This window comes from Ictalurus furcatus, chromosome 8, assembly GCF_023375685.1.
Source record: "Ictalurus furcatus strain D&B chromosome 8, Billie_1.0, whole genome shotgun sequence".
Classification (NCBI taxonomy): Eukaryota; Metazoa; Chordata; class Actinopteri; order Siluriformes; family Ictaluridae; genus Ictalurus; species Ictalurus furcatus.
The window spans coordinates 19,215,438-19,241,650 of record NC_071262.1 but is presented as its reverse complement, the minus strand read 5'-3'; the positions used below and the strand labels follow the sequence as shown (position 1 = coordinate 19,241,650).

The window sequence follows — 26,213 nt, the reverse complement described above, 5'->3', positions numbered from 1 at the left end:
TTATCTTCAAAAAAACTATGCAGTTGATTAGGTAAAACATCAAATACCTTGTCTTTATACATTTTTTTTTGTTGTTTAAATACAAGTCAAAATATATTTACAAACCATTCCATTTTTTTATTAGCATTTTCCATACTGTCCCAACTTTTTCGGAATTGGGGTTGTAATTAAAATATTGTGTTTCAGCTAGAGTTTGTTGCATATACTGATAATGACTGATAGCAAAGCCAAAAGGTCCTGCCTGAAAGCTTCATGTTTCTGAGTCAGTTGTTAATGAGACTGAATTTATGCATATTATCCTTGACCTCATACAGAGCAAAAATAACCTGCTTTTGAAGGTTATATAACGGTCCAGCTGTGAAAATCACGTTGTTTTGAGGGGACGGTGACGGATCTAATGGAGCATTAAATGAATCTATCACAATCCCACCTGAGATTGCTATCGAGGGAATGAAGTGAAATCAGTCAGGGGCAGAGTTTGGTGAAGAGCCTAAGGACTTTTACACTACAGCTGAGAAAAGGTGTATTTAGAGTACTTTTAAAAGGTTATAAACAACTTTTAAAGCTTTGGAATGTGATTTAATGTAAGATTTTAGTGTGTGAACACAGAAACTACTATAATCCTAGCCCTGTTTCATTTGTTACATGGCACAGTGTTGCAAGTTAGCCATGTCTGACTTTAAAGTTGCATCATTCATAGCTTTTCTGGTTTCGAGACTTATGTTTAGCTGTGGATGAGTGTGTGTGTGTGTGTGTGTGTGTGTGTGTGTGTGTGTGTGTGTGTGTGTGTCCTTCCTCTGGCTGTCTTTTACTTGTTGTTTTGTTGTGAATGACATAAAGAATCCCCGAAGGAGGCATTTTAAGCCATGAAATGCAATTTATGTTAACAATAAACTGTTTTATATGTTTTAATATCCAAGAAAAATCTCCATGGTTGTTCAAAATGTAAGGAACTATTAGGTTACTTCATGCTACTAACGGAAATACATAATAATATTACAAAAAAGCAACACAATTGGAAAAATGTGACTGTGTGCAGAAAAATCTGTCCACCAACATTGTTTTTTTAATCATAAATAGTAGGTTCAGTTCTTGACTTGGGTTCACAGACATCGCTTCCTGTGTACATAGCATGTGTATACAGTGTACATAGCTAGCTGGCTAGTTATCTGCCAGTAAACTAGCTAGACTTCATCACTAGAAGACACAAGTTGGATTTCAGTAAATGAGTTTGGATTTACACCATTATACTCTCAGCAATTTATTTAGAGGCAAAGTTTCTGTAGTATAAGAGGAATAAAACACTTTGGGATGTGCTGTTATAGGAAAACAATAAGGATGGTAAGAGTAACTCTGTTTGCACTGACCACATCATACCAATCTCGTGTTAATTATTATATTATTATACGTTATTATAACAGCACACACTCTGCAGCTTGTACTACTCAATCTCAAAACTGATGTAAAACCCATGAGCAGTATTTTCTCACAAATGAAGGATGTACTGTACCTCCGGTGTCTGAGTCATGGTAGTTGGGGTCAAGACCTCGTTCCAGCAGATTTGTCACTTTATCCACCTGGTGATGCTGAATGTATTCTAGAAACTTCTTCAGGTTGGCCTGAGAGAGAGACAGAGAGAGAGAGAGAGAGAGAGAGAGAGCAAGAGAGAGAGAGAGAGAAAGAGAGAGAGAGAGAGAGAGAGAAAGAGAGAGAGCACGAGAGAGAGAGAAAGAGAGAGAGCACGAGAGAGAAAGAGAGAAAGAGAGAGCGAGAACGAGAGAAAGAGAGAGTGAGAGAAAGAGAGAGAAAGAGAGAGAGAGAATACTGTATAACAATATGTGCTATATAAAGTCAGTTAATATAATATAATATAATTAAACTCTTGTTTATTATTTCAGTTTTTCCTTCTTTTTCTTAAAAAGTCATGGTTACTTGGCAGTCATGCCAGTAAATTTGATAGAGAGATACAAAGGAAAAGAAGGGAGAGAAACACAGCTAGAGAGAGAAAAGAGGGCCCTTTAATGACTGAAACCGATTGAAGTGGCATGAAAGGACTAGACGAAGTGAGTGAGTGAGTGAGTAAGATAGTAAGTGAGTGACTGATTGAGACACTGACGAATGATTGAGTGAGAGAATGAGTGAGTGACTAAGTGACTGAATGAGTGACCGAATGGGGATGAATGTTGAAAGAGGCCTCTTCTTACCCCTTGCCTCTCTCACCATGATATCCCAGGCCCAGTTAAAAATAGATAGCAGGAGACAGCTCCCAGTATAGATAGGGGGAAGGGGGGATTCGGTGGGAGAGAGAGAGAAAGAGAGAAAGCGAGAGAGAGAGAGAGAGAGAGAGAGAGAGAGAGAGAGAGAGAGAGAGAGAGAGAGAGAGAGAGAGTACACATCTGAGAGTATGGAAAAAAATGAGATGGACAGGGACCACTGGAGACCGCACCCCCTGACCACTGTGCTGCCAAACACACACACACACACACACACGCACACACTCCCAGAAGAATGGTATCAACTCCTTGCAAAAGAAGACAGCAGGAAAGAAAGATCCCAAAATCCTGTACACAGTGCTGAAAAAAACCCTAAAAGCTTTTAATAATTCACAAACTTCATCTCACCGTAAGCAGACAAGATAAACAAATTCATCTCTTAAACAAATCAATAAGAACTAAAAATTCAACAGATGCAGACAAACACACTAATGAACAGGGATGGGTGGTATTTAAAGACAAACTCCATCCTGAACTACATTATAGTAGATGTTCATATTGAAATATTAGTCATGTGCTTAGAGATTGTGGTGCTAATTTACTGGTTGGTTCTGTATTTTCTTTGTTCCCATGAAAAGTTAGCGGTTGACTTCCATGCTGATGTCACAGGGGGGACACTGCTATTGCTAGCGCAGTTACTATGGCGTTTCATGGGGGGGCGGGGGGGGGGGGGTTGGTTTGGGGTGGGTGAATCCAATGATTTCAAACAACGGATAGCGCTCAGTCACAGTATTTTGCAGCTTATTTTGATACGTTAATATTTCAGATTGAGTTTTGTATTATGTATGTATTCAACAACTTGAATGCGATGTACAGTATTTTGGTCCATGCCTGCTACAAAACTCTTACGTTCAATAATTCACACTGCTCTGACATTAACCAGACAAGCTCAACATGTTCACATTGTCATAACCCTGTCAATAACAAACTGAAAACACATCACTACATACAGATCGCACAAAACTATCATTTCATAAAATCAGTCAAAAACTATGTTTTCAATAATTCACCCTCCAGAGTGTAGCTTAGAGCACCTCCGAGTCCATTACAATAGTCGAGAGCAACAAATTCACCTCTTAACCACATCGATAGGAAGTAAAAACAGCCACACACACACACACACACACACACACACACACACACCACAACCCTTTCTAAGCCAAAATACTCCAAGCAATGTCTCCCTACATCACATTTCCAATGCACTGAAACTGTCTATTTAAGTATGGATTTATTTAGAGGATTCTTCAGGCCATTTATCAGACTGCAACTGCATATGAAGACTGAAAGAGTATTGTATATTCAGGATATGATAATCATACAGAGGCCCCAAAAAGTAATTGGCCACTTAAGCCACACTTACAAATGTATGAATGCCACTGCTTTGGAAAACAACATGTCAAACCAAGTGGCATTTATTTTAAAGAAAGATACCACAAACACACTAAAAAGTATTTGGATTATTCTAGTTGTCACCGTTCATCCATAGTTAACGTGATGACCTACACCATGTAGTTAATGTGATAGGGCCACCTGTAGGTACTTGCAGGTAATTGACTACATCCATCTAGCTATTTTCTGTACCGCTTATGCTACACCGGGTTGCCAGTTGACAACCCATCGCAGGGTACAATCACACACCCATTCACACACTACACACAATTTGGAAATGCCAATCAGCCTACAAGCATGTTCTCAGACTGGGGGAGGAAACCGGAGTACCTCGCACCCAAAGCATGGGGAGAACATGCAAACTCCACACACACACACAGGTTGGAGGTGGGAATTGAACCCCAAAATATTTGTATTGATACTTTGTGCCAGTTTCCCAGGAAGTGACGATTTTGTTCTCTTAAACACATGGGATGGATGGAAACGGTGCTTTATTCATTTTACACAATATTCCAATTTTTCACATAAGTGAAATTTACAGCTTGGATGGAAACATAGCTTTTGTTAGAAGAAGAAGTTCTGTGAAACAAAGGATGGTAAAATAAAGAGTAAAACACTGTACAGGTAACTGTGATCTTTAATGAAAGCACTACTGAGGGTCCAAAAACTTTCTTTTTTTTGTCTTTTTTTGTCCAGTATATCTATTATTTTATTATTTTTAAACATAACAATCTATACACACATTTGTAAGTGTGGCTTAAGTGTCCAAATACTTTTTGGGGACACTGTATAACCCAACATCACAATTTTTCAGTCACGGTGTCTGCATACAACATGCCATTGACGGCATAATGTTCCAGGAGGAAAATTCTGGAATATTTTTGTTTTGACCAAATTTATTCCAAATATAATCAGTCGTGTTCAGTGTCTAAAGTGTAGCTAACAAGCAATGTCTGGCTCACCCAAAATCATTTCTGTAAAAAAAATCTCTGTGTAATTTTTAATCATATTTGCAATTTGTTCATGTTTTTAGTAATAATTCTGAAAAGTTTGACGATTAAGGGTTCAACACTCAATGCAGAAGGAATGAAGAAATTATGCTTTTAGGCCTTTTCTTACTGCTCTGCTTACAACGACACCCCTGAGTATGGCTGTGATTGCATTTCAGTGTGCCCCAACTGAAAGGTGAAATGGAACACTAGGAATTACACTGCCTCGAGGCCATTCAATTTTTAAAAAAAGCAGTACCTGACTGATTGAAGAGCTCATACGATATAAAAGCAATGCACTGAACGTTTTCTATCTTAAACGGAATCACAGAGTGAAATGCAATGCAGCAGAGTGGACTGCTTTTAAAGGTAGATCACAAAAAAAGTAATCCACCTTTGTTTTTTTCATTAAAGAGCTCAAATGATGTACGAGAAATGGGTAGAAGAAGGTTCTGCTTTTCATTGTGCAACGTTTTCTGCCTGGCACTAATGAAAAGCATTAGCAAATGTGTGCTTTGCATTTGATGTGTTTTCACGGGATATTCACATATGGAATTTTCTCCGTGTTCCAGAGAAAGGGGAATGATTTATACCAAACTAAACTATAAAGGGAGCTAAACTAGTCTCTAACTAAACTAGACTATAACTAGTCTTATGTAGAATTTTTTAATTCAACCTTTTGGCAATTACTTCACTCATGATAATGTTATTCCTTGAGATGGAAAAATGAGGGTGGAGTGGTAGATCAAGTTCGTAGTATTAAGCAAAAATCGTTCATTTAGCATTTCACCTGATTAGCTAATAAAATCTATTCAATTATTTATTATTAAATGAATAGGAATGACTTCCCAAATGAAAGAGTGTTTTCATATCCTAGGGCCTGGACATTGACAGATGTGACATTACTGAGAAGTCTGAAGTCTGATTATCCACAGATACACATGGCTTCACATGATCAGGTGTTTCAACCATCGCAGTCTTTGTTCATGGTCTTCTCTTAAAGGCTAGTGTCTTCTGGAGCAGACATCCAACACCTTATTAAGGGAGTCCAAAAGCACAAACCAAGCCAAGCACTAAAGCATGACTGTCAGAAAACAAAGCTTAATGCTACTGCATTGCAAGACCTTTGCAATTAAACCCTCACTTCACCTCACTGCATTAAAAAAAGGATGATTTGCACCAGTGACCATCTCTGGTATGAGCTGGGAATCAAAGCGTATGTAAATACAACACGGGAGCTTGATACATTATTTATGAATCCTAGCACTAATAGTGAAAATTAGATATTCCTTTATACATGGATCCTTTTGAAAGGTTTTTTTCCTCTTGATGCCTGACATTCCTGTACATACAACTCTGCATGAGATTAAACTGATTTGCATAAATATAAATATGCAATATTCATGTTAGTGCTGATGATAGCACAAATTAATGTCAACACCACCTGACTGCTACATTTCATAACACAGCTCATAATGCTGTTCATTACAACTCTACATAATGTGACAAAAGATATATACAGTTTTGATAGTTTTGATCTAATCACTGCAAATCATGGATCTATGTATACTGAAATCTCACCTGCGTATGAAGCTTTTCAATCTGCTTTTCATGCACGTTGGCATGCTGGTACACTCGGCTCTTGTAGCGAAACTGAGAAAAACAAAAGCAGGAAATGAACAGCAAGACACTTCCATTAATGCATTAACTCCCACAGACTGGACAAAAAGTATTACATATCCTGCTGTGTGTTAGTGGAGCTGCACATGTAATGGAATTGTTACACCTTAAAACCTTCAAGTCAATGCTGTAATTACAGGCTTATGTGCTTTGTTAATGACCACCAACAGGCATAAAGGACAAACCAAATAGAGGACAGATTCCATCAACTCATTAGATAAACACCAGAGTGGATTGAATTTAATGAGCAAAGATCAGTGATGCTTTTAGCAACAGCTGCAACAGCACATAAATAATACACTAAGTAAATGCTTGTATATGCTTGGGTCAAGTTAGACTGGATTTGATGGGGACCTAAGATCTGAGAGAATCTATAAAGTAAGAAGGTGTTTGGGGAAGTGATTCTAATTTTGGCATATCCGAGAATTTGTGATAAGGCAGGCAGATATCACCAGTACAGGAAAATCCATACTCATAATACAAATACAGCCAGAACATAAGAAATAGTAAACCTAGGGATATACATAAGAACAACAACAAACTGTTCTGTGGTTTGGTGTTTAGTGTACACGTGTCTAAGTGGAGTAGGGTTTAAGGTAAGAATTTAGAATATAGTGCTATACTATTTGGTTGGTACAGTGGCAATATTGTAACCAATGAGCAATATGTGAAGTGCAATTATCACTAGTTGCCCAATACCCCACCTTGACCCCAAACTTGAAATATGACAATTTTTGACGCCACAACAACCAACACAAGCATAAGAATTTAGGTATAGATTGAGTGGAGGTTTAGGGGATAGGGTTTAGGGTTTAAACTGTAAATTGTTACAGTTTAGGGGTCAGAGTAAAAGTCTGACAATGTCAGGGATGGGTTTATAGACTAGGTTTAAGGGTTTAGACTGAAAGTTTGGATGCATTAGGGGTTAAGTATTTAAATATTATAGAAACAGTTACTATCTCTAATAACGTGACTGTTTATGCACTAAGTAACTAAGACTTAAGTAACCATAACAACAAAAAGCATTGCTTTATTAGCACATAACTTTACATTTCTAAATTTGTCTGGACCTTTTCTTTTTGTTCATGAAGTGACGGCAGCATTACCTCGAGGGTGGGGACGTCCTTGCTGGTGGGGAATAAGTGATCTCGCAGTAGTTTCTCCTCCTCGAGGAAGGCACTCTCTCTCCCATCCACAGCCGGCTGAAAGAGGCCATAGTTTAACACGTCTCTCAGGCTCTGTGTTAGTGTGCAGAGGATCTGCTGTTTGGCTGCCCAGACCGTACAGTCAGCCTTTAACCTCATGGATCTCTGCCAAAAGACACACAAAGGGCTCTATGAAGCGTATGTCACTGTACACATTGATTAGGAAGAACAGCAAGGCCAGCTAGCTTTTCCCAGTCCACACCATTCCACTATGAATGGAGCAGGTTGCTCTTTTATATAAATCGTTGTTCTATAATACACTGATGTAGTTGTAATGATTACAGACAATACTAATGCAGAATTTTAGACATCTTTAGGCAGACTGAATGTTTTTACCATTGCATTTGCTAAAATGCCTCCTTACCCAACATGTTCTTCCTGGCTTTTTATTCTAAATAAGTTTGCTATTGTCAAATCACTCAGTTGTAGGAAAGAAAAACATATACAAAGATATACAGTCTCCTCCAAAACTATTGAAACTATTGTTTGTTTTTGTTTGTTAGAACCTTTTGTATCAGATCACCCAATTTGTATGCAAGCAAAAGTATACAAAGAGATTAGTCTTGAAGTAATGCAAGCCCAAGCCATGACACTACCTCCACCATGTTTCACAAATGAGCTTGTATGTTTTAGATCATGAGAAGATCCTTTCTCTCTCCACACTTTGGCCATTCCTTCACTTTGGTAGAGGTTAATCTTGGTTCCAGAACTTTTGTGGCTCATCTCTGTATTTCTTTGCGAATTCCAATCTGGCTTTCTTATAATTGTTATTGCTGATGAGTGCTTTGCATATTGTGGTATGGCCTCTATATTTCTGCTCTATAAATGAATTCGCCTTGATGTTATAATATCAGAGGAGAATGTATATTCAAAATCTATATTAGTATAAGGGAAATGATTCCCAGCAAAGCAGCTCCATATGGGAGTGTAATGGTTTTCACTTAATTTTGGGATATGTTGCATTTATTGCCTCTGGCTTGTCCATTTTTTAAATTTATTTATAATTTTACAGCAACGCTATATATGCCAACAGCAATGTTTGCTTCTGAAAAACTTGATAAAAAAAAAGACTGTTTGGGTTAAGAACAAAATATTGACAAGAAACCTTATTGCTGTAGTGTTACGAAAGGTTCTGCAAAGAGAGAGTGAAGTACTTGCGTCCTAAATAAACAGTGTTTACTGAATGTTGTCTAATGACACAGAGTATTAACAGTGTAACAATACTGAATTACGGCAAATCAATATAACAGCTCGAGACTGGTTAATGAGCCTGATCTTGTGAAAGACAACACAACTTTAGAAAACATACAGGAAAAGGATGATGAGCTGTGAGGAAAGACATTTTCAGACACAACTGACTGCATTATTCAACACTGCAGCAGAATATACACTGAGCAAATAGACATTAATGGGGCCGCAATTACGAGCGAGTCTTCTGGCCACACAGACATGCTTCAGGGGCTGCAGCTTTATTTCAGGATTTACATCCATAAATATTTATTCATTTTGGGCTTGCAAAAAAAATCTGAGTTGTACTTAGGTTTCAGAATTCACCTCAGGTCCACCCTTTACCATATCCATTGGCTCCATGTAGAAATCCGCATAGAAACCTTGCCAAAATTGCGATCAGTATCAGTGCTGGTATGTTAATTTCATGGTATGATAATCGCTCAAATCAATATTACTGATTTTGGTGCATATGTGCTGTATATTCATACAGTGCTTGACATATAAACCGGCATACATTACTGCTGAGGCAGTTCAAGTATTTGGTTGGAGAAACTCAAAGGTTTTACAATGAGCTTAGCCTTCAGCAGGTTAGTAAAACAATATCATATAGAGATACTGTTCTCTCAGATCGTCACCTCAAGTAGGTTAACCTGTTTTAATAATTATGAAGCATCTAGTAGCAAAAAAAAATTACATATGTCTTTAAGTGTGTTTCAACATGGGAAGGTAATATTTTCAACAAGGGAAAGTGAACACAATACCCTCACCATTCAATTAGTTTAAGGTTTGAGAACACTGTTACTAGGCAACCTTGATATACAGACATAAAGCCTATGCTAGCTTATGACTCAGGCTTATTATTTAGCGAACTAGTAGCTAGACAGCCTTTTACTGTGCTGAAAAACAGGCATGAGAAACTATTTCTACTGTGTGTTAATGTATTTCTGGTAGTGGTTCATAATGTTTTTTTAACAGGTGATTATTGGAATGTATTGTTCCTAATGGTTTCCAATGACTTTTCAAAAATTTTCCCTATTGGGTTCTAGTGGTATTTAATAATGTAATTTAATCATTGCAACAAAGGACTTCTACTCTATGTAAGACTGATTGATTATTAATTAATAAATTATTTTAATAGTGACCATGAAAATTCTTAAAGATCTTTCATTGTTGTTTTTTTTTGTTTTTGTTTTAATTTTTTATTTTTTTTTAGCCGGGTGTGGAAACAATGTAAAGCACAGTGACAGTGGAAGCAAGTATATGCATGTTGAAAATCACTATTTTATCCCAGACATGTTGGTAAATTAATAGGAAAATATTAGTTTGACAAATATGTCACTTTAATTACACTCATAACTTGTAACTTTCTATAACAGCACAATTTGGATAGGTAATTCTGGCTACAATGATTATCTAAAAAAGTGAGAGTAGTGAGGTCTACCTATTTATAGCTGTTATAATGTACATATGTGATAACAGGAACTTGTTTTGTGGATGTTCCAGAACATTAAATGTGTCTATAAATGGATAAAAAGTACAGTACAATGTGTAAATCTGTATCCACTTTGGGGTGGTATCAGAAACTCACCATCCCATTGGTGAGTAGTTGATTATTTTCCTATAAAATCTCACTGAGCTTTTCAGCTCAATTCCGTAAATATTAAAGCTGTTTTGCAGGTGTTTGATTTGTGTTTTTTCTTCTATTTTCTTCTACAGCTTTCTATAGCCTTATTTGGGAGTTTTCTAGTTATCCTTCTGGGACATTGTGTAATCATCACGCTACCTTCCTCACAGAGAAAATGATGTGAATCATTTTATTCATTTTATATCATGCATTCCAGCGTCTTATGTAATGGTGGAAATTTGAGTGTAAACGCGTAGTGCTGATAAAAAGTGCAGATTTTATATGCAAAACTACTTAGACACCTATATTTGTAAATGAGATGCTGCATAATTTGATGAAGACTACTAAGCAAACAAGCTCTTCAATAAAAAAAAAAATTCATTGAGTTTGTATGCTGCAGTATGACAGCAAAAAGCATTAAGACATCACTTTGTTCTTGTGTCATCAATCAGATATCATGCATACAAATTGTGTGAACTAGAGTGCTAGTTCTTTCTCTTTTCTTGCTCTTCAAAACTTGATTAAAGAGGATACAGAAGTTTACAAATTTAAAACAATGTAAAGCTTCCAAATCACTTATGCGAGTCCATCTTCAGTAGTGCTGTGTCATTTTCAAAAGAGTCAGTGCTTTGAGTTTGTTCTTTTGGTGAATGTTGAGAGTAGATAATCTCTGACATGTACAGTACAGTACAATAGTGTGAACGGTGAGATGTGTTTGACTCTCAACTGTGTGTCAGAAAGGATTTGCTGTACTAATGCTTGTTTAAAAAAAAAAAAAATCTTTTACACCTTGATGTAAAATATGAAAAGTAAAGTTATTCTGATAAATAGAATGTAAAACAAGTGCAAACCTAATTTCAGCCATAGTTAAGCAAAGATGAGCAATCACTGGTCAAAATGTCACAAACTTTGTCCATTCTAGAAAAAAATGGCAATGAGCCATTTAGAAGTTGACTCTTAATGGCTGAACCAAATGATCTGACTCATTGAAAAGATCTACAGACTTTGAGGCACATGTTTTACCTCACTCCCCCTTAACAACTCAACTTCGTTTGAGGTGAAAGTGTGATAATTTATATATACAATTTACACAGTGATAAAGGCATAATGATAACGGCTATATGGAGGCTATTTATTTTTCTTACTTGGTGGTGACATTAGCTTTATAGCTTTGAACGAGCAAAAGTCTTGGCTGATCAGTTACATTTGCAAGAAGAGAGGATTCAATATCTGGAATACGTTTTCTTTTGTTTCTGTGAATAAAAGTTGTAATTTGGAGCTGTAATGCAACTACTGTTTGTATTATACATGATGCATTTTGTATACTTATTTGCTCTACCCCAAGGCTTTTGCTAAATTCGAACTGAAACTAAATTAATATTGATAACTAGATGACAGTTAAAACAAATGACTTTTTAGAACTACAATCCCTTCCAATTGTTTTAACTTTTAAGAGCACAACTTTGTAAAATGCACCTACAGTGTTCTCTGCTTTATGATGATGAATGGCGAGGTGAGAGTTTCAGGTAGAAATGAGCACAATAGTTCTTCCACAAATGGAGTGGCTTTAATAGCTGTTTTATAGACTTACGGACGCCTACTGTGATTTTAGGTATGAGTTAGTGTACAGCTGGTTATTTTTTTCCCAGTGGCCCAAAGCTGTCATTCTCAATCTATGCCCTCAGCAGGAAGCTGCTACAGCAAGAATCAGGAGGCAATTTACGATAATGATATAATGCAAGCCAAAGCACATAGCCCCAAAGCCTAAGGCTAACAGAAGCACTGAGCTCACCATGTGTGTGTGTGTGTGTGTGTGTGTGTGTGTGTGTGTGTGTGTAATTTGTGTGTGTTTTACAATAAATTGTAAAAAAAAAAATATATAATAATAATAATCACAGCAATTTAAGCAGGAACTTAACCTTAACTATCAGAATTACAAATCTGTGAATATATTTTCGTGTCTAAAGTTCTGATCTCTGTGCCTGTCGGTCACAGTGAGGCAGGTGTGGCCTCAGTGCCTGTCAGTCATAGTGAAGATAGTGTGGCCTCCGTGCCTGTCAGTTGCAGTGAAGGATGTGTGGCCTCAGTGCTTGTCAGTTCATCACAGTGGAAGTGGGCATGGCTTCAGTGCCTGTCAGTCTCAGTGAAGGAGCCATGGCCTCAGTATGTGTCAATCTCAGTGAAGGAGGTGTGGCCGCAGTGCCTGTTAGATGCAGTGAAGATGGTGTGGCCTCTGTGCTTGTCAGTCATAGTGAAGAAGGTTTGGCCTCAGTGTCTGTCAGTTTCAGTGAAAGAGCCATGGCCTCAGTGCCTGTCAGTCTCAGTGAAGGAGGTGTGTCCTTAATGACTGTCAGTCACAGTGAAATAGATGTGGCCTCAGTGCCTGTCAGCTGCAATGAAGAAAATGTGGCCTCAGTGGCTGTCAGTCACAGTGAAGGAGGTGTGGCCTCAGTGCCTATCAGTCACAGAAAAGGAGGTGTGGCCTCAGTGCCTGTCAGTCACGATGAAGAAGGTATATTTGTACAATACAAAATCAAACTTTATTATATAAAAAAGATGGAATCCTCGATGAAGATAGTAATACAGGTGTGTGTTTGTGAGTTTGTGTGTGTGTGTGTGTGTGTGTGTGTGTGTGCGCATGCGCACTAACAGACTGCTGCAGATCAGGAATAACGACGCAGATGAGAAAGGAGTCACTGCGACTGCTACTCGGTCGTTCCACACACGGCCGCTCATCTCTCAAACTGTCCGACTCCGAGCTGCTTGAGTCAGAGAAACTCTGAGCCATCTCCTCCTCGCTGGACATGAGACTCCGCGGCATAGCAAGCACTATATACAGAGAAAACACACACACACACACACACACACACACACACACAAACACACACAAACAAACAACGATAAAAGAGAATGCTGAAAGAGTTACAGATACAGTTAACTCACACAATAACTCACTTATACAGCAGTGTTCAAAAGTCCACTAGCAATAATTAATACAAGACATTACTAAATTACTAATGTTTAAAAACACAACATATAATACTAAGGCTGAAACAGATCCATTTCGATCCATAAGGTCATGGAGGAGCCTGGAGCTTATCCCATGAGGCGGGGGACACCCTGGACGGGGTGCCAACCCATCGCAAGGCACAATCACACACACATGCACACACTACGGACAATTTGGAAATGCCAATCAGCCTAAAAAACATTTCTTTGGACTGGGGGAGGAAAACAGAGTACCTGAAAGAAACCTCCAGGGCATGGGGAGAACATGCAGACTCCACACACACAGGCGGTGGGAATCAAATCCCCAACCCTGGAGCTGTGAGGCAAATGTGCTAACCACTAAGCTATTGTGCCCCTCGCGCCCCCCGCCCCAAACACTTATATGAAATATGGATTTGCGGCAATGAAAAAATATCTGCACCCTATATATTCAATTCAAATGGTAACACATGTTTGCTCAACAATGTTTGGCATTAGTCGACCTTCCTAATGAGAGCTATTGTCCCCAAGTCCAGGAAATGATGCAACAGTGTTTACAGATGTCACATGATTAAAAATGGTGAGACTATGTAAATTATCCAAACATTTAACTACAGAATTATTCCTAACACTTCTGATTTGCCCATGAAGCATGTTGTGAGCAGCTTGTTCTGCAGAAAGCTCAGCTCCAGGCCCCAACATTTAGTGTGTGCAGTTTGATTGCAGTGAAAACACAAAATGAACCAACTGTAGAAAGTGAGTGAATCAAATATGTTGTGTATTATGGGTTGCAGGCTGTTTTTTTTTTCTGACATGAGAGTTGACTAAACAACAGATGGCAAAATGAGTCCCAGAGGCCAGAGCTGGAGTGCTGCAGGAGAACGATGTATTCTAGATATCTGGGCCATCAAAAAATAAATTTTGTGTACAGTTCACAAAAGTACATATGCTATTTATTCATTCATTGATCTTCAGTAAGCACTTTATCCTGGTCAGTGTTGTGATGGGTCTAGAGCCAATCCCAAGAACAATGGGTGCAGGTCGGATGGGTTCACTCTGGGATGGGACGCAGATGGGTTCACTCTGGATGGGATGCCAGTCCATTGCAGGTGATGGAGGTGTTTGGATCAGTGATACAAAGATGCTTATTACATAAGTGTTTGACATAAGCCTCCACCTGTTTAATAAGTTGATCTTGGCTTTCAATAGACTCTAGTGTGGCTTCTGCTTTGTTGGTAATGAAAACCTGCACCCACACCAACCCTTTCTGGATACGATTGGACACTCTTCCTTTAGAGTAACATTTCAGTGAGCAATAACGTCTCAATTGGTGAATTTAATTGTTCTTGAATTCCTTCTGTCCTCATTTCCTATTTTTGCGGTCTTTTTCCACTTCTTTAGAGAAAGGAGCTAACTGTAACATGCATGGAAAGGAAATGAGAATTCCCTGAAAGGGGAAAGTTGTGCGGTGTGAAAGACACATGTTTGTTTAGGGTAGTGTTACTTTCCTTGACTCTGACTTCTACATGATCTTTTTGTGAGCCATGGTCTTGCAGACCAATGGATAACAAGATGGCAGAACAACGGTCTCGCTGGGTGGAAAAAAAATGGAGGAGCTGCTTGTTCATAATTAGTGGGTCTTTTGCCTTGATTCATTTATTTTTGTTAGTCTACATGCTACAAAAAAATGGATCTGGCTCTGAGTGGGGGAAACCAAAATCAGATACCAGTATCCAAAAAGATGGAATGTGCTTTTTGTTTATAAGTCATTCAGAAATGTGTAGAAGTGCAGGGTAGGATGTGTATTTTTTCATGATGTAGGATATCATTTTCTTACTTTTTTATTTATTTGTTTGTTAATATATTTACTATTTTGGGTTCATATTCAAGCAGACAATGATGTTCACATTGTTGATAATCAACGACTGTTTTTATGTTTTGTGATAATTGTTCATGAGTCATGAACCACAGTTAAACTGCCCACTGTTCTTCAGAAAAAATCCTCTAGGTCCTGCACATTCTTTGCTTTTCTCAAATCTCTTTCCAACAGTTGCTATATGATGTTGAGATCCATCATTTCACACTAAGGACAAATGAAGGACTCGTACACAGCTATTACAAAAGGTGCAAACATTTACTGATGCGCAAGAAGGCAACATGATACATTAAAAGCCGGGGGGTGTAAACTTTTGAACAGGATGTTTGGTGTAAATTGTTAATCCAAACTTTTCTGCAGATTGCAGTTAAATAACAGTTATTTACACTATATATTTTATCATTTATGCCAATAGCATGGAGCCATGTCACATACTGACATACTCTAGAGTTGTTATGGTAAAATTCAATTTGTTTCCCCCTCTCTCCCTGCTAAGACTTTCTTGTTAGCAATGCTGACACCTCTGAGGAGGCGCCTTTATTTGCCTCTCAATCATTTTGCCTGTCAGTTCAAAACACACCCCCAATGTGCACTATTATTTAGGCGTTCTAGCCTAGACATAGGATGTGCATGTGTTTTGGAGACAAGTTTTTAAAAGGAATTCTGAAATGAGGGGCTGCATTTACTTTGGATGTTGAGTTACAAAACAGCCAGCTACAGCTAACTTCCACCAAAATCGCTGACTATATCGCTAAGCTTTTGCTACTATTCTTCTTTTTATGTCATCGATTCCTGGAAGTCCTAATAAGCTTACTCAGCACTCACAGGTCTCGTGTACAATACAGCTGATTTTCCAAAAAGGTGGAAAAGACAAACCGAATTTCAGAAGAGTTATTACCTAGGACCCAGTAATGAAGGCCCATTGTGTGTAGTGTATTTTGAAGGATGGGAAAGATAAATGAGGAAAGACAGAGATAGAGAAAGGTAGAGTAGAGTCGAAAGAAAGAGCTGGAGGAGTTGCACCAGACCACTAATACAGATCAACACAGACTATAATAACTAAAGCTACAAGAACAGATCAAGTGTTAAATGTCTGACTGGAGGAGCCCCTCAATCAATTATTAACTGCTGACAAATGATTACAATTTCAACTCATGCTCCCTCCTAAAAAAAAACAACTGCCTGTTTTTGCGGAAAATATAAAATCTCATTTAACAAATGATGATTTTACAGTGCACAAATACAAGCAGGAATCAACAGAACTGGGGTTCTCTAACATAAGAGATAGCTGGAACTGTCAAAAATGACCGAACCATCATAAATGTCACCATTGTTAAGTTAAAATGGAAGATTACCATTGCTCCTTCCTCCTTTGTGATTTGGTTAACCAGGTCATATTAGCCAAAACAAAATGTACAGACAGGGTTATCAATAATTCATGATGACAACAAGACAGTGATTTGCATTGTGATTAAATTCATTTTTTCAGTTTCAGTAAGAACTAACCTGGTAAGGGTCGCAATGTATATGGAGTCTATCCTGGGAACGCCGTGTGTGAGGCTGGAATACACCCTGGATAGCACACCAGTCCATCTCAGGGCATGTCTACTGTAGTTATTCACACACTTATTGACAGCTAGGTCCAATTCAGAATAACCAATCCACTTACAAGCATGTTTTTGGAAGGAAACCCAAAGGAAACCCAAACAGGCATGGGGAGAACATGCATAGGTGCTCCACACAGACAGTAACCTTAGCAAAGGACCGAACCAGGGACCCTGGTCATATCTGCAATGTCATTTAAAAGTAAACTACCAGTCAAAGGTTTGTATTAGCAAGATTAAATATATTATTCATTGTCTTAAATGCATTTTAACTGCAAAAAATAAATAAATAAATAAAAAATCTTAGCAAGTACAAATATCAGGAATTTATTCAAGTTTAACTAATATTTGTTTTTTATTAGATTGTTTTTCAAGAAATAGAATTTTTTAATTGATTTTGAGCTTAAAACCGTCTTGTTCTCTTGTCAGATAATTGTGTTTATTTCAAGCACTTATTTCTAGAAAGAAGCCAAATGATCTGCCAATAGAATACAGCAATTTAAAGCTTGAAATGAGTAAATATGTAGAAATAGGCTTAATGATCTTATCTTTCTTATATAATAATCTCATAATAGGAAATATACGATAACTCTTCCTTTAATCAAGATATCGTCACATGAAAAGATATAATTTTTTCTGCACTGTTTAAGCAGTTTTTACTTAAAACTTAATCGATTCCCCCAGACAAGCAGTTTTCATGTCGAAATCCACTCAGGAGAAGCAGTGAAGAGCGTGGCCTATTTTTGAACTTTAAGAAATGTCTCCTGGGTGAAGCTCCCTCAAGAAACTGGTTCAGAAGTTGACAACAGTGAGCAAAACGTCATCAGGAATATTGTTAAGAATATAAATGATTGTAACAATGGACCTCATTTGTCAAGCTGGATACAAACCATTTTCTCATGATCACTTTTTTCTCTGTTTTCTCAACATAACATCATGTTGTTTTTATTGTTGTGGAGGCAGTTAAAGCTTAATGCAATCCCTCAGCATCACGGATGAACAGATTCATTTTTACTTTGATCAGAGACTCACTCGAGCTAAAATAGCTCTATGTCTGTCAGTGATTGACAACTTCCACATTAGTGAGAAGGGGACACCCCTCGTTCTTAATCTGAGATAATTAATTACATTTATAAAGGGGAAGATGAATGATAAAATGTCGTTATGTCAAGATCACGAGAAAGCAACTTTTGTTATGTCAAGAAAAAATTAAGTCGAGGTCACGAAAAAACAAGAAAGAAAAAAACAATAATGCAGGGCCGCTTAGGGCTTCTATATGAACATCCTGTAATTTCAGAACAACTTTCTTATCCTTCTTTTGCCCCTAAGTGTGTGTAAATTGACACAAAAGAAGACTAACTAATGTAAACCTCAACTGATTGGCTTCAAATCATAATAAAATCATAATTTGCAATGAATTACTGTACTTTTATATAGTAAATATGGATTATAGAGCTATCAAGTTCAAACAGCTTGGATATTTTCAGTTATGTGCACAAATTTAATGAAATTTTTCTGAAACCCACTGAGACCCAGTGAAATCCATTAATGCCTTTCACTAAAGAAATATTAAGTATGAAATAAAGAAAGAAAGAAAGCCAAAACAAATCCATAACTTAAGACAAATAAGAACAGTCATTCAATTATGAATGCCTTTGAATAAAAGGAGGGTGGGCTCAGGCCCGTCCACTGAATAATACTCAGTATGACCTCACAACTGTAACAGTTCTATAAACAAGAAATTAATTGAGTAACTGACATTTCAGACACAATATGGCCAAACATTTTATTTATTTTTGCGCCATCAGTGAAATCATAGTCCCCAAAAAAGGTGGGCAGAGAATTGTGTGTTGCCAGTGACTGACAACCTGACAGCGTGTAATAAATGTAATAATGGTTTCAATGTAACAACCTATTGCAATTTTATGTAGCAAACACAGATGAGCAGAGTGATCCAAACAGGGAAGTGTCTCAGTTTGGTTATAGTAAATATAAGCACTCTTGGAACGCCGCATGTAAAATCAAATTAGTGGAATGGATTCAATTGTTATATAATGTATGATGTATGTGTAACCAGTCAATAAACACCACTGCCCCTAAGAACAATTAGTTACTGTTAATGCCAAACTTGAGCAGGTACCAAAAACCACATAGCTGGAACCACTGAATTTGGACCTGAGACTAATTAAGAAAGCTCCAGTTTTCTGGTATCTTTCCAAACATTCTCACCATTTTCAAGATTATGTCATAGGTCATGTTACCTTGATTTACCAACACTAGACAGGATCACTGAAAACATTCCTAAACATTTAACATGGTCGTCTTCATGTCAGAGCTGCCGGAGTAGCCCACAACCATAACAGTAAAAACAGTAAAATAGGGCCATGCTGGCATCCTTCTGTCCCCTGAGTTCATATCACACAAACATGTCGTTCATCAAGCCTGTCAGCTGTTCTTCCCTCATCGATTCTCTCCAGGAACGAGAAGTCAGCACTTTCACACTGAGGGTTTCGGCAATTAAGACTTTCAACACTGACGCTGAAATGTGCGATTTTGCATAGAGAAGCCATCATTAGGTTACATAAACACACACATATACATACAGTATACACTACACACACAGTTTCCTCTCTCACTCATAATACTGGTCATAAACCATACTGGGGAGATGCTCATTATAAATGCTGGTTAAATGAAAATTCTAGTCATATGTGGAAACTGCTGCATGCCTCACTAAAGTCTAATAGTTTGTAAATAAATTAAATCCTGTGTGTGTATTACACTGAGAGAAACAAAGCTTTGTGTATAATTTCCAGCTAATGATAGATTATTAATAACAAGAACAAAGGTTAATGTTGTGAATTGAAGGTATGTTAAGTGGATTTTTACAAGTATTAAACTATTCAAAGGGTGTAAAGACTGTTCTGAAATCTAAATGTATTACTATATATTCATGACTGCCAGTCTCAGTGAAGGAGGTGTGGCCTATGTGTCTGTCAATCTCAGTGAAGGAGGTGTGGCCTATGTGTCTGTCAATCTCAGTGACGGAGGTGTGGCCTATGTGTCTGTCAATCTCAGTGAAGGAGGTGTGGCCTCTGTGCCTGTCAGTCTCAATGAAGGATGTGTGGCCTTTGTGCCTGTCAGTCTCAATGAAGGAGGAGTGGCCTCTGTGCCTGTCAGTCTTAGTGAAGGAGGTGTGGCTTCTGTGCCTATCACTCTCAGCAGTCTCTGTGTCAGTTCCAGTGAAGAAGGCATGGCCTCTGTGCCTGTTAATCATTTTAGATATTTATATATTTGTACACACTTAGTTAGATATTTCAGGGTCGGGTACTTTGGACATAAATATACTGTATTCCACTGCTTCTACTCAGGAAAACATGAATGTTCATAGCAAAAAAAGTCTCTGTAACTATAATAAGCACAAAAAAACCCCTACTTTTTGACATTTAACTTTTTGAACATTTTGCTTAAATGCTTTATCTGTCCACTTGTTGATTTCATGTGACCTAAAAAATGTCAAACTTACTAGTGTAACATCTTTTGACCTCTTGCAAATCTCTAGTATTAATCAGAATAGAGATGGTCGGATAAAAGAAATTCTTTCTATTGTATGGCCATAGTGAATTTCACTCAATGTTCTCACAGACGTGGTATATTGAAGCTCTCGGATTAAGTGCACTTGACTGTGTGTATAGCACTGTATATCAGTATCAGCATCAAGTTCATGCTAAAAGGGTTTATAAAGTGTGTTATTGAGCAATTTAGTGTTTTGATAGCTTGACATTTCATCAGGAATTACTGGAGTCAAAAGGGCTGCAAGTCACACTGCAGTCTATCAAATGCTATCTTCCACATGGAAGAAAGCTAGAAGTAAACACAATAACAACTATTATAAAGTAACTCATGAAACTGTGAGGAAAACATAATTGGCCATCTCAAAGGATGACAGCATGACTGTAAGAATCTCTGCTTGAGTACTTGGTTGGGTTTTAGCATTGATGTAGTTTTCATCCACGTCTTGGAAGACCTCAGTATTATTTTTTCATTCTTTATTTATTTTTAATATTACTTGAAAAAGGAAAACCTGATATAAAAACTTCTTTGCAACATTTGCTTGACAAATATGTGGATGGCTTTAACCTGAGTGTATAGACACTCACTGGCCACATTTACATCTGTACCCCTGTACATTCATGCAATTACCCATTCAGCCAATCATGTGGCAGTAGCAAAATTCAAAACATCATGCAGATACAGGTCAGAGATTCAGATAATGTTTACATCAAACATCAGAATTAGACTCCTGGCAGGCTAGTTTGAGTATTTCAAAAATGGCTGACCTATGACACAACAGTCTCTTGAGTTCACACAGAATGGTGTGAAAAACAAAAAAACATCCAATGAATGGCAGTTCTCTAGGTGGAATTGCCTTCATGATGAGATACAGTCCCCTCTGAAACACACTTTGGCCTTTCCATAAATGTGGTTCCAGAATTTTGTGGCTCATCTCTGTATATCACTAGGTAGGCAGTGGTGTCTCAGTGGTTAAAGACTCTAGGTTAATGATTAAAAGGGCAGGAGTTCAAGTCCCAACCCTGCCAAGCTATCACTGTTGGGCCCTTGGGCAAGGCCCTTAACCCTCAACTGCTCAGTTGTATAAAGGAGATAAATGTAAGTCACTCTGGATAAGAATGTCTGACAAATGTTGTAAAGTGTAAATATATTTGCAAAACCAAGAGTAGCTATTAATTCTTTTAAAAAATCAATGTAACAGGGTATACCTGGGCAGCAAGACACACCTATCAGTCACACATTCCAATATTTTTGATCACTTGAAATAATTGGTGGATTCAAATAAAAGGTGAAATGTTCTAGGTTGGTTAACACACCTAGATTTAAATCTGAGGAAATGAAAGCTGGAATTTTGATCTGTCCTTTCATATTCATCTTTTGTTCTCAAACCCAAATGTCTTCAATGTATAGTGAAAACAATAGAATAGCCCTTGCTGGTCCAATTCTTTTGGAGGGGACTGTAGGTCAGAGGACAATGGCTAGATATGTTTGAGCTGACAGGTAGGTTACTGTAACTCAAATAACCACTCTTTACCACCATGGTGAACAGAAGAGCATCTCAGAATGCACAACACATGGAACCTTAAGGTTGATGGACTACAGCAACAGAAGACCACATCTGGTTCCATTTCTGTCAGACAAAAACAGAAATCTGAGGCTACAGTACAGTTTTTTGTGCTTTTACTTTTTAAGTTACTAGTGCATCTAAGATGCTATTCAACAGTCACTAGATCCCTCCCTTCTCATTTTTATGGTTTTGCATCAATGCTCAGGTATTCTCAGAGAAGCTCAGTCTCCAGGTGTTTTATGAAGGTTGTAAGGTAATCTGCAGGGCAAATCAAAGTGGATAGATTGATTTGATTACAATGAAATGGCTCCAAAGGTGTGAGAACATCGTCTGGTTGCTCTATAGACAAGTATCAAGAACTTGGGCTTGTAAGAAGAAACAGAGCATAAAATGTGCTTGCATGGTTTGAAGACCATAGTAGAACATGTAGGCATGTTCCTAAACTGGACTGCACCAAGCCTTCAGTGAGGCCTCAATCATTTAGTAAATGTCCACACTTGTATGTTAATGCAAAATTGATGTTCACGTAGCATTTTTTTTGTTTGTTTTCTTCTGCAGAGAACTCACTTGCTGCTTTATTATCTTGAATTGTAATTAATTTTCTTTTCTTACATAAGAAACTAGTAACTGAGATACCAGGGACATAAATAAATGCAAAAAAAAAACAACAATAATGATTTCAGGTCACTGCATGTTGGTCTAAATACATAATTTATCGTATAAACTAATATTGAGCTTTTTGCTCAATTGAGTGGTGGGAACTGATAGTTGGTGTGCGAGAAGGCAGGAATTACCGAGAGGGTTTAAGCAATGCAAACATGTGCACACATGACGCAGTATTAGACCATAAACATATCATAACGAAACTAAAGCCGAATCCCAGACATTTTCTCAAATTTAGAAATCCTGTCCTTATTTTTTAAGGTCTGAAAAAGAGGACATGTCCTTGAAAAGAGGACGTAAGGTCACCCTAACAAAAGCATTTCAGAGAACAATTTATATTAATTCTACCAAATTAGCTTTATTTTTATTTGTGCATGCTCCAGGAGATTGCTTATGTGAGCCACGACTGGCAAGAGAGAACCAGATCTATAATCATGGAGCTTTCTATATTGTGCTATGTCAAAAGATTCATTTCTTTGGTTTTAAATGGAAAAATGTATTCCATTGTATAAATGAATGGAGCAAGATAATGACTTGTTGGGATCAGGATCTGATCCCTCGTCCACTGCGTGAGAGACGGATGCACAACCAACATGCCACTTCAGAAGGGGGGGATGCAGGGCTGAGTTGGGTCGAACTTGGGTCAGTGGAGTGAGAGCAGAGTGCGGCACAGGAGCTCCATGACGAGGTAGGGCTAGGCATAGCAGGAAGTGACCTGAAAGTGAGCAGGCAGGCAGATTGAGCAGTTAACTGTACTGAAGACGGAACAATCTGGCTGAAGAAATGGGGTTTATATACACAGCTGATTGATGAGCTGATGAGATGCAGGTGAGTCAATGATTCGGTCAAACAGCCTGAGAGGTGGAGCACCACGCCCAGACACACATGCGTGTGCGCACACACACTAACAGAAACACAAGGGAGAAAAAACACTGGAAACATGGTGCAGGGAAAAGAAGGAAACACAGGAAAATGCATGGGCTTCTAGCTCGATCATGACAGTACCCCCCTTTTAATGAGAGCCTCCAGGTTTGTCAGGGTGGGCCTGGTGGAATTCTCAAATGAGAGAGAGGTCCAGGATATAAGATCGTGGTATCCAGGTTCGCTCTTCTGGTCCGTAACCCTCCCAGTCCACCAGATATTGCAGGCCCAGTCCCCTACGGTGCACATCCAGCAGTCTTCTGACGGTGTAGGCAGGGTGGTCATCTTTCTGCACTCGGTGAAGCAGAGCAGGGCAGAACAGGTCTCTCAGCCTACCTTGCATAAATGGCGGAGGTGGGCTTGCACGGAGGGAACCGCAATGTAATTCTCCTGGATAGGTAATAAGGTAGACTAGTAACCCAAGGAGCACTCAAAGGGGGACTTGCCGGTGGTGGTGCTGGTGGGGAGTTGTGGACATACTCCACCTGGGTAACAGCGAGCTCCAGATGAAGGGGTTATTCGCCGTGATAGACCGCAGCGCAGCTTCCAACTCCTGGTTGGCCTGCTCTGCCTGGCCATTGGTCTGGTTGTGGAATCTGGAGGACAAACTGACTCTGGCCCCAAGAGCATTACAGAATGCCTTCCAGAATTGAGAAATGAATTGTGGCTCGCCGTCAGAAATAATATCCTGTGGAATATTTTTGACTGATGTTGGGGGCCCAATAGTTGATGCAAGGGCGAAGGGTCTTGTCCTTCTTGGCCACAAAGAAGAAGCCAGCATCCAGGCGGGAGGAGGATGCCAGCAGAGAGGGACTCCAAGATGGCACTCTCTTGACACCACTCCTGCATGCGGTTATCCAGACAGACAGTGAGGGAAATCAGCATGTCAAGAGTCCAACTGATCTTTCATAGACAGCTCATCCTTCAACTGCTCGCAGAGCCCATTCACGAACACTCCCTGGAGTGCTTCCTCGTTCTACCGACACTGTGTCCAGGACACAGAACTAAACCGAATACTCTGGTACACTACAGGACCCCTGGCGGAAGGAAAGCAGATGCTTGGCGGCCTCCTTCCCTTGGACTGGGTGGTTAAAAACCCTCCGAAGCTCATCAGTGAAGGAGATGACAGAGGACCACAGAGCTGGCTGCCTGTCCCAGATGGCAGTGGCGCAGGCTAAGGCGTCTCCCCTCAATAGCCCCATGATGTAGGCCATCTTAGCCTCATCAGTGGCATAGCTAAAGGCACGTTGGACAAACACGAGAAAACACTGGAAGAGGAAGGACCTACACGTTCCTAAGTCACCCACATAGGTTTTAGGGTCTGAGACATGTGCTTCACGCTGTGGTGGACTGCGGGTGAGGCAGCAGACTGGACCACTTGGGGAAGGACCATCATGGCCTGATGGCTCGCAGTGAGGGTATGGAGCTGTAGGGAAACTGGTTCTGCTGGGATCATGGTGGCCAGATTGTTCTGTTAGCCTTGAAGCCAGAGACGAGGGGACCCAAATTCAGAACACAGTCACAGGCTGAAGGTTAACTGGATTTATTTTAGAAGCATGGGGGAAATGGGAATAGAGTGAGATAATAAGTTGTCAGGGTCGGGACTCGAACTCGGGGTGTGCTGCGTGAGAGATAAGTGCACAGTCGACGTGCTATTAGGGAAGGGGAAGCAGGAATGTGAGCAGGTTGGAGTGTTATCGAGGCCGCGGCTCAAACTCAGTTCGGCAGAGTGAGAGCTGAGCGCAGAGCAGGAGATCCACGACGAGGCGGGGTGGGGTGAGGCGGGGTGGGGTGAGGCGGGGTGGGGTGGGGCAGGGCAGGGCGTAGTGTAGCATAGCATAGCAGGAAGTGAGCTGACCGTGAGCAGGCAGGAAGCATGAGCAGTTAATTGTACTGAAGCCGGAACAATCTGGCGATGAGTGACTGAAGAACCGGGGTTTATATACACTGCTGATTCATGAGCTGATGTGAAGCAGGTGAGTCAATGATTCAATCAGACAGCCTGAGAGGTGAAGCGCCACCACACACGTGTACACACACACACACACAGACTAGTGATGGGAAGTTCGGATCATTTTACTGACTCGGATCTTTGAATCTCATTCAGCAAAATGAACAAATATTTTTTCGAGTCATTTCGTTCATTTCTGCAGAATATAATTAAAATGTTACATGTTAAATTCCCCAACACATCCAGTACTTAATAAACTATAGGATAATGCAACCAAGGCTGAATTATGAGAAACAGAAATGATTCATTAATTGGTTAGCATCAGGTTATGCAGTCTGTTAGTTCACCTCACGTCCCGATCCGAGTCGTTCTTTTTTCATGTCACATTTGTCACTTCTGTTCCAGAAACAGAAATGATTAGTTCACCTCTCGAGTCTTCGGGTTCAAGTCATTCCTTTATACCATGACCGCCCCTAGGCTGACTTCAGTGGGGCTGTGACGTGATGAACGAATGACTCGAACCCGAAGACTCGAGAGATGAACTAATCATTTCCGTTTCAGGTACTGCATGGTGCATTACCTATGCGGCGGTCACCGGTTGAAAGAAAGACTCGAACCCGAAGACTTGAGAGCTGAACTAATATTTCTGTTTCTGGTACAGAACCTATGGGGATTTT

The 26,213-nt window shown here is 39.2% G+C and overlaps 1 protein-coding gene across 2 annotated transcripts in view; it reads right to left on the bottom strand.

The window, feature by feature from the left end:
• Nucleotides 1–13,348, bottom strand: part of LOC128611637 (SH3 and multiple ankyrin repeat domains protein 2-like) — a 40,067-nt gene extending 26,719 nt beyond the window's left edge. For both annotated transcript variants that reach the window (XM_053631312.1, XM_053631311.1), the window contains exons 1-4: nt 13,044–13,348; nt 7,441–7,644; nt 6,236–6,307; nt 1,511–1,619 (exon numbers count right to left, since the gene is read on the bottom strand). In XM_053631312.1, the coding sequence (XP_053487287.1) occupies nt 1,511–1,619; nt 6,236–6,307; nt 7,441–7,644; nt 13,044–13,214 (556 nt within the window). In that variant the 5' untranslated portion in view covers nt 13,215–13,348. The remainder of the gene's footprint in view (nt 1–1,510; nt 1,620–6,235; nt 6,308–7,440; nt 7,645–13,043) is intronic.
• Between the last annotated feature and the right edge of the window lie 12,865 nt (nt 13,349–26,213).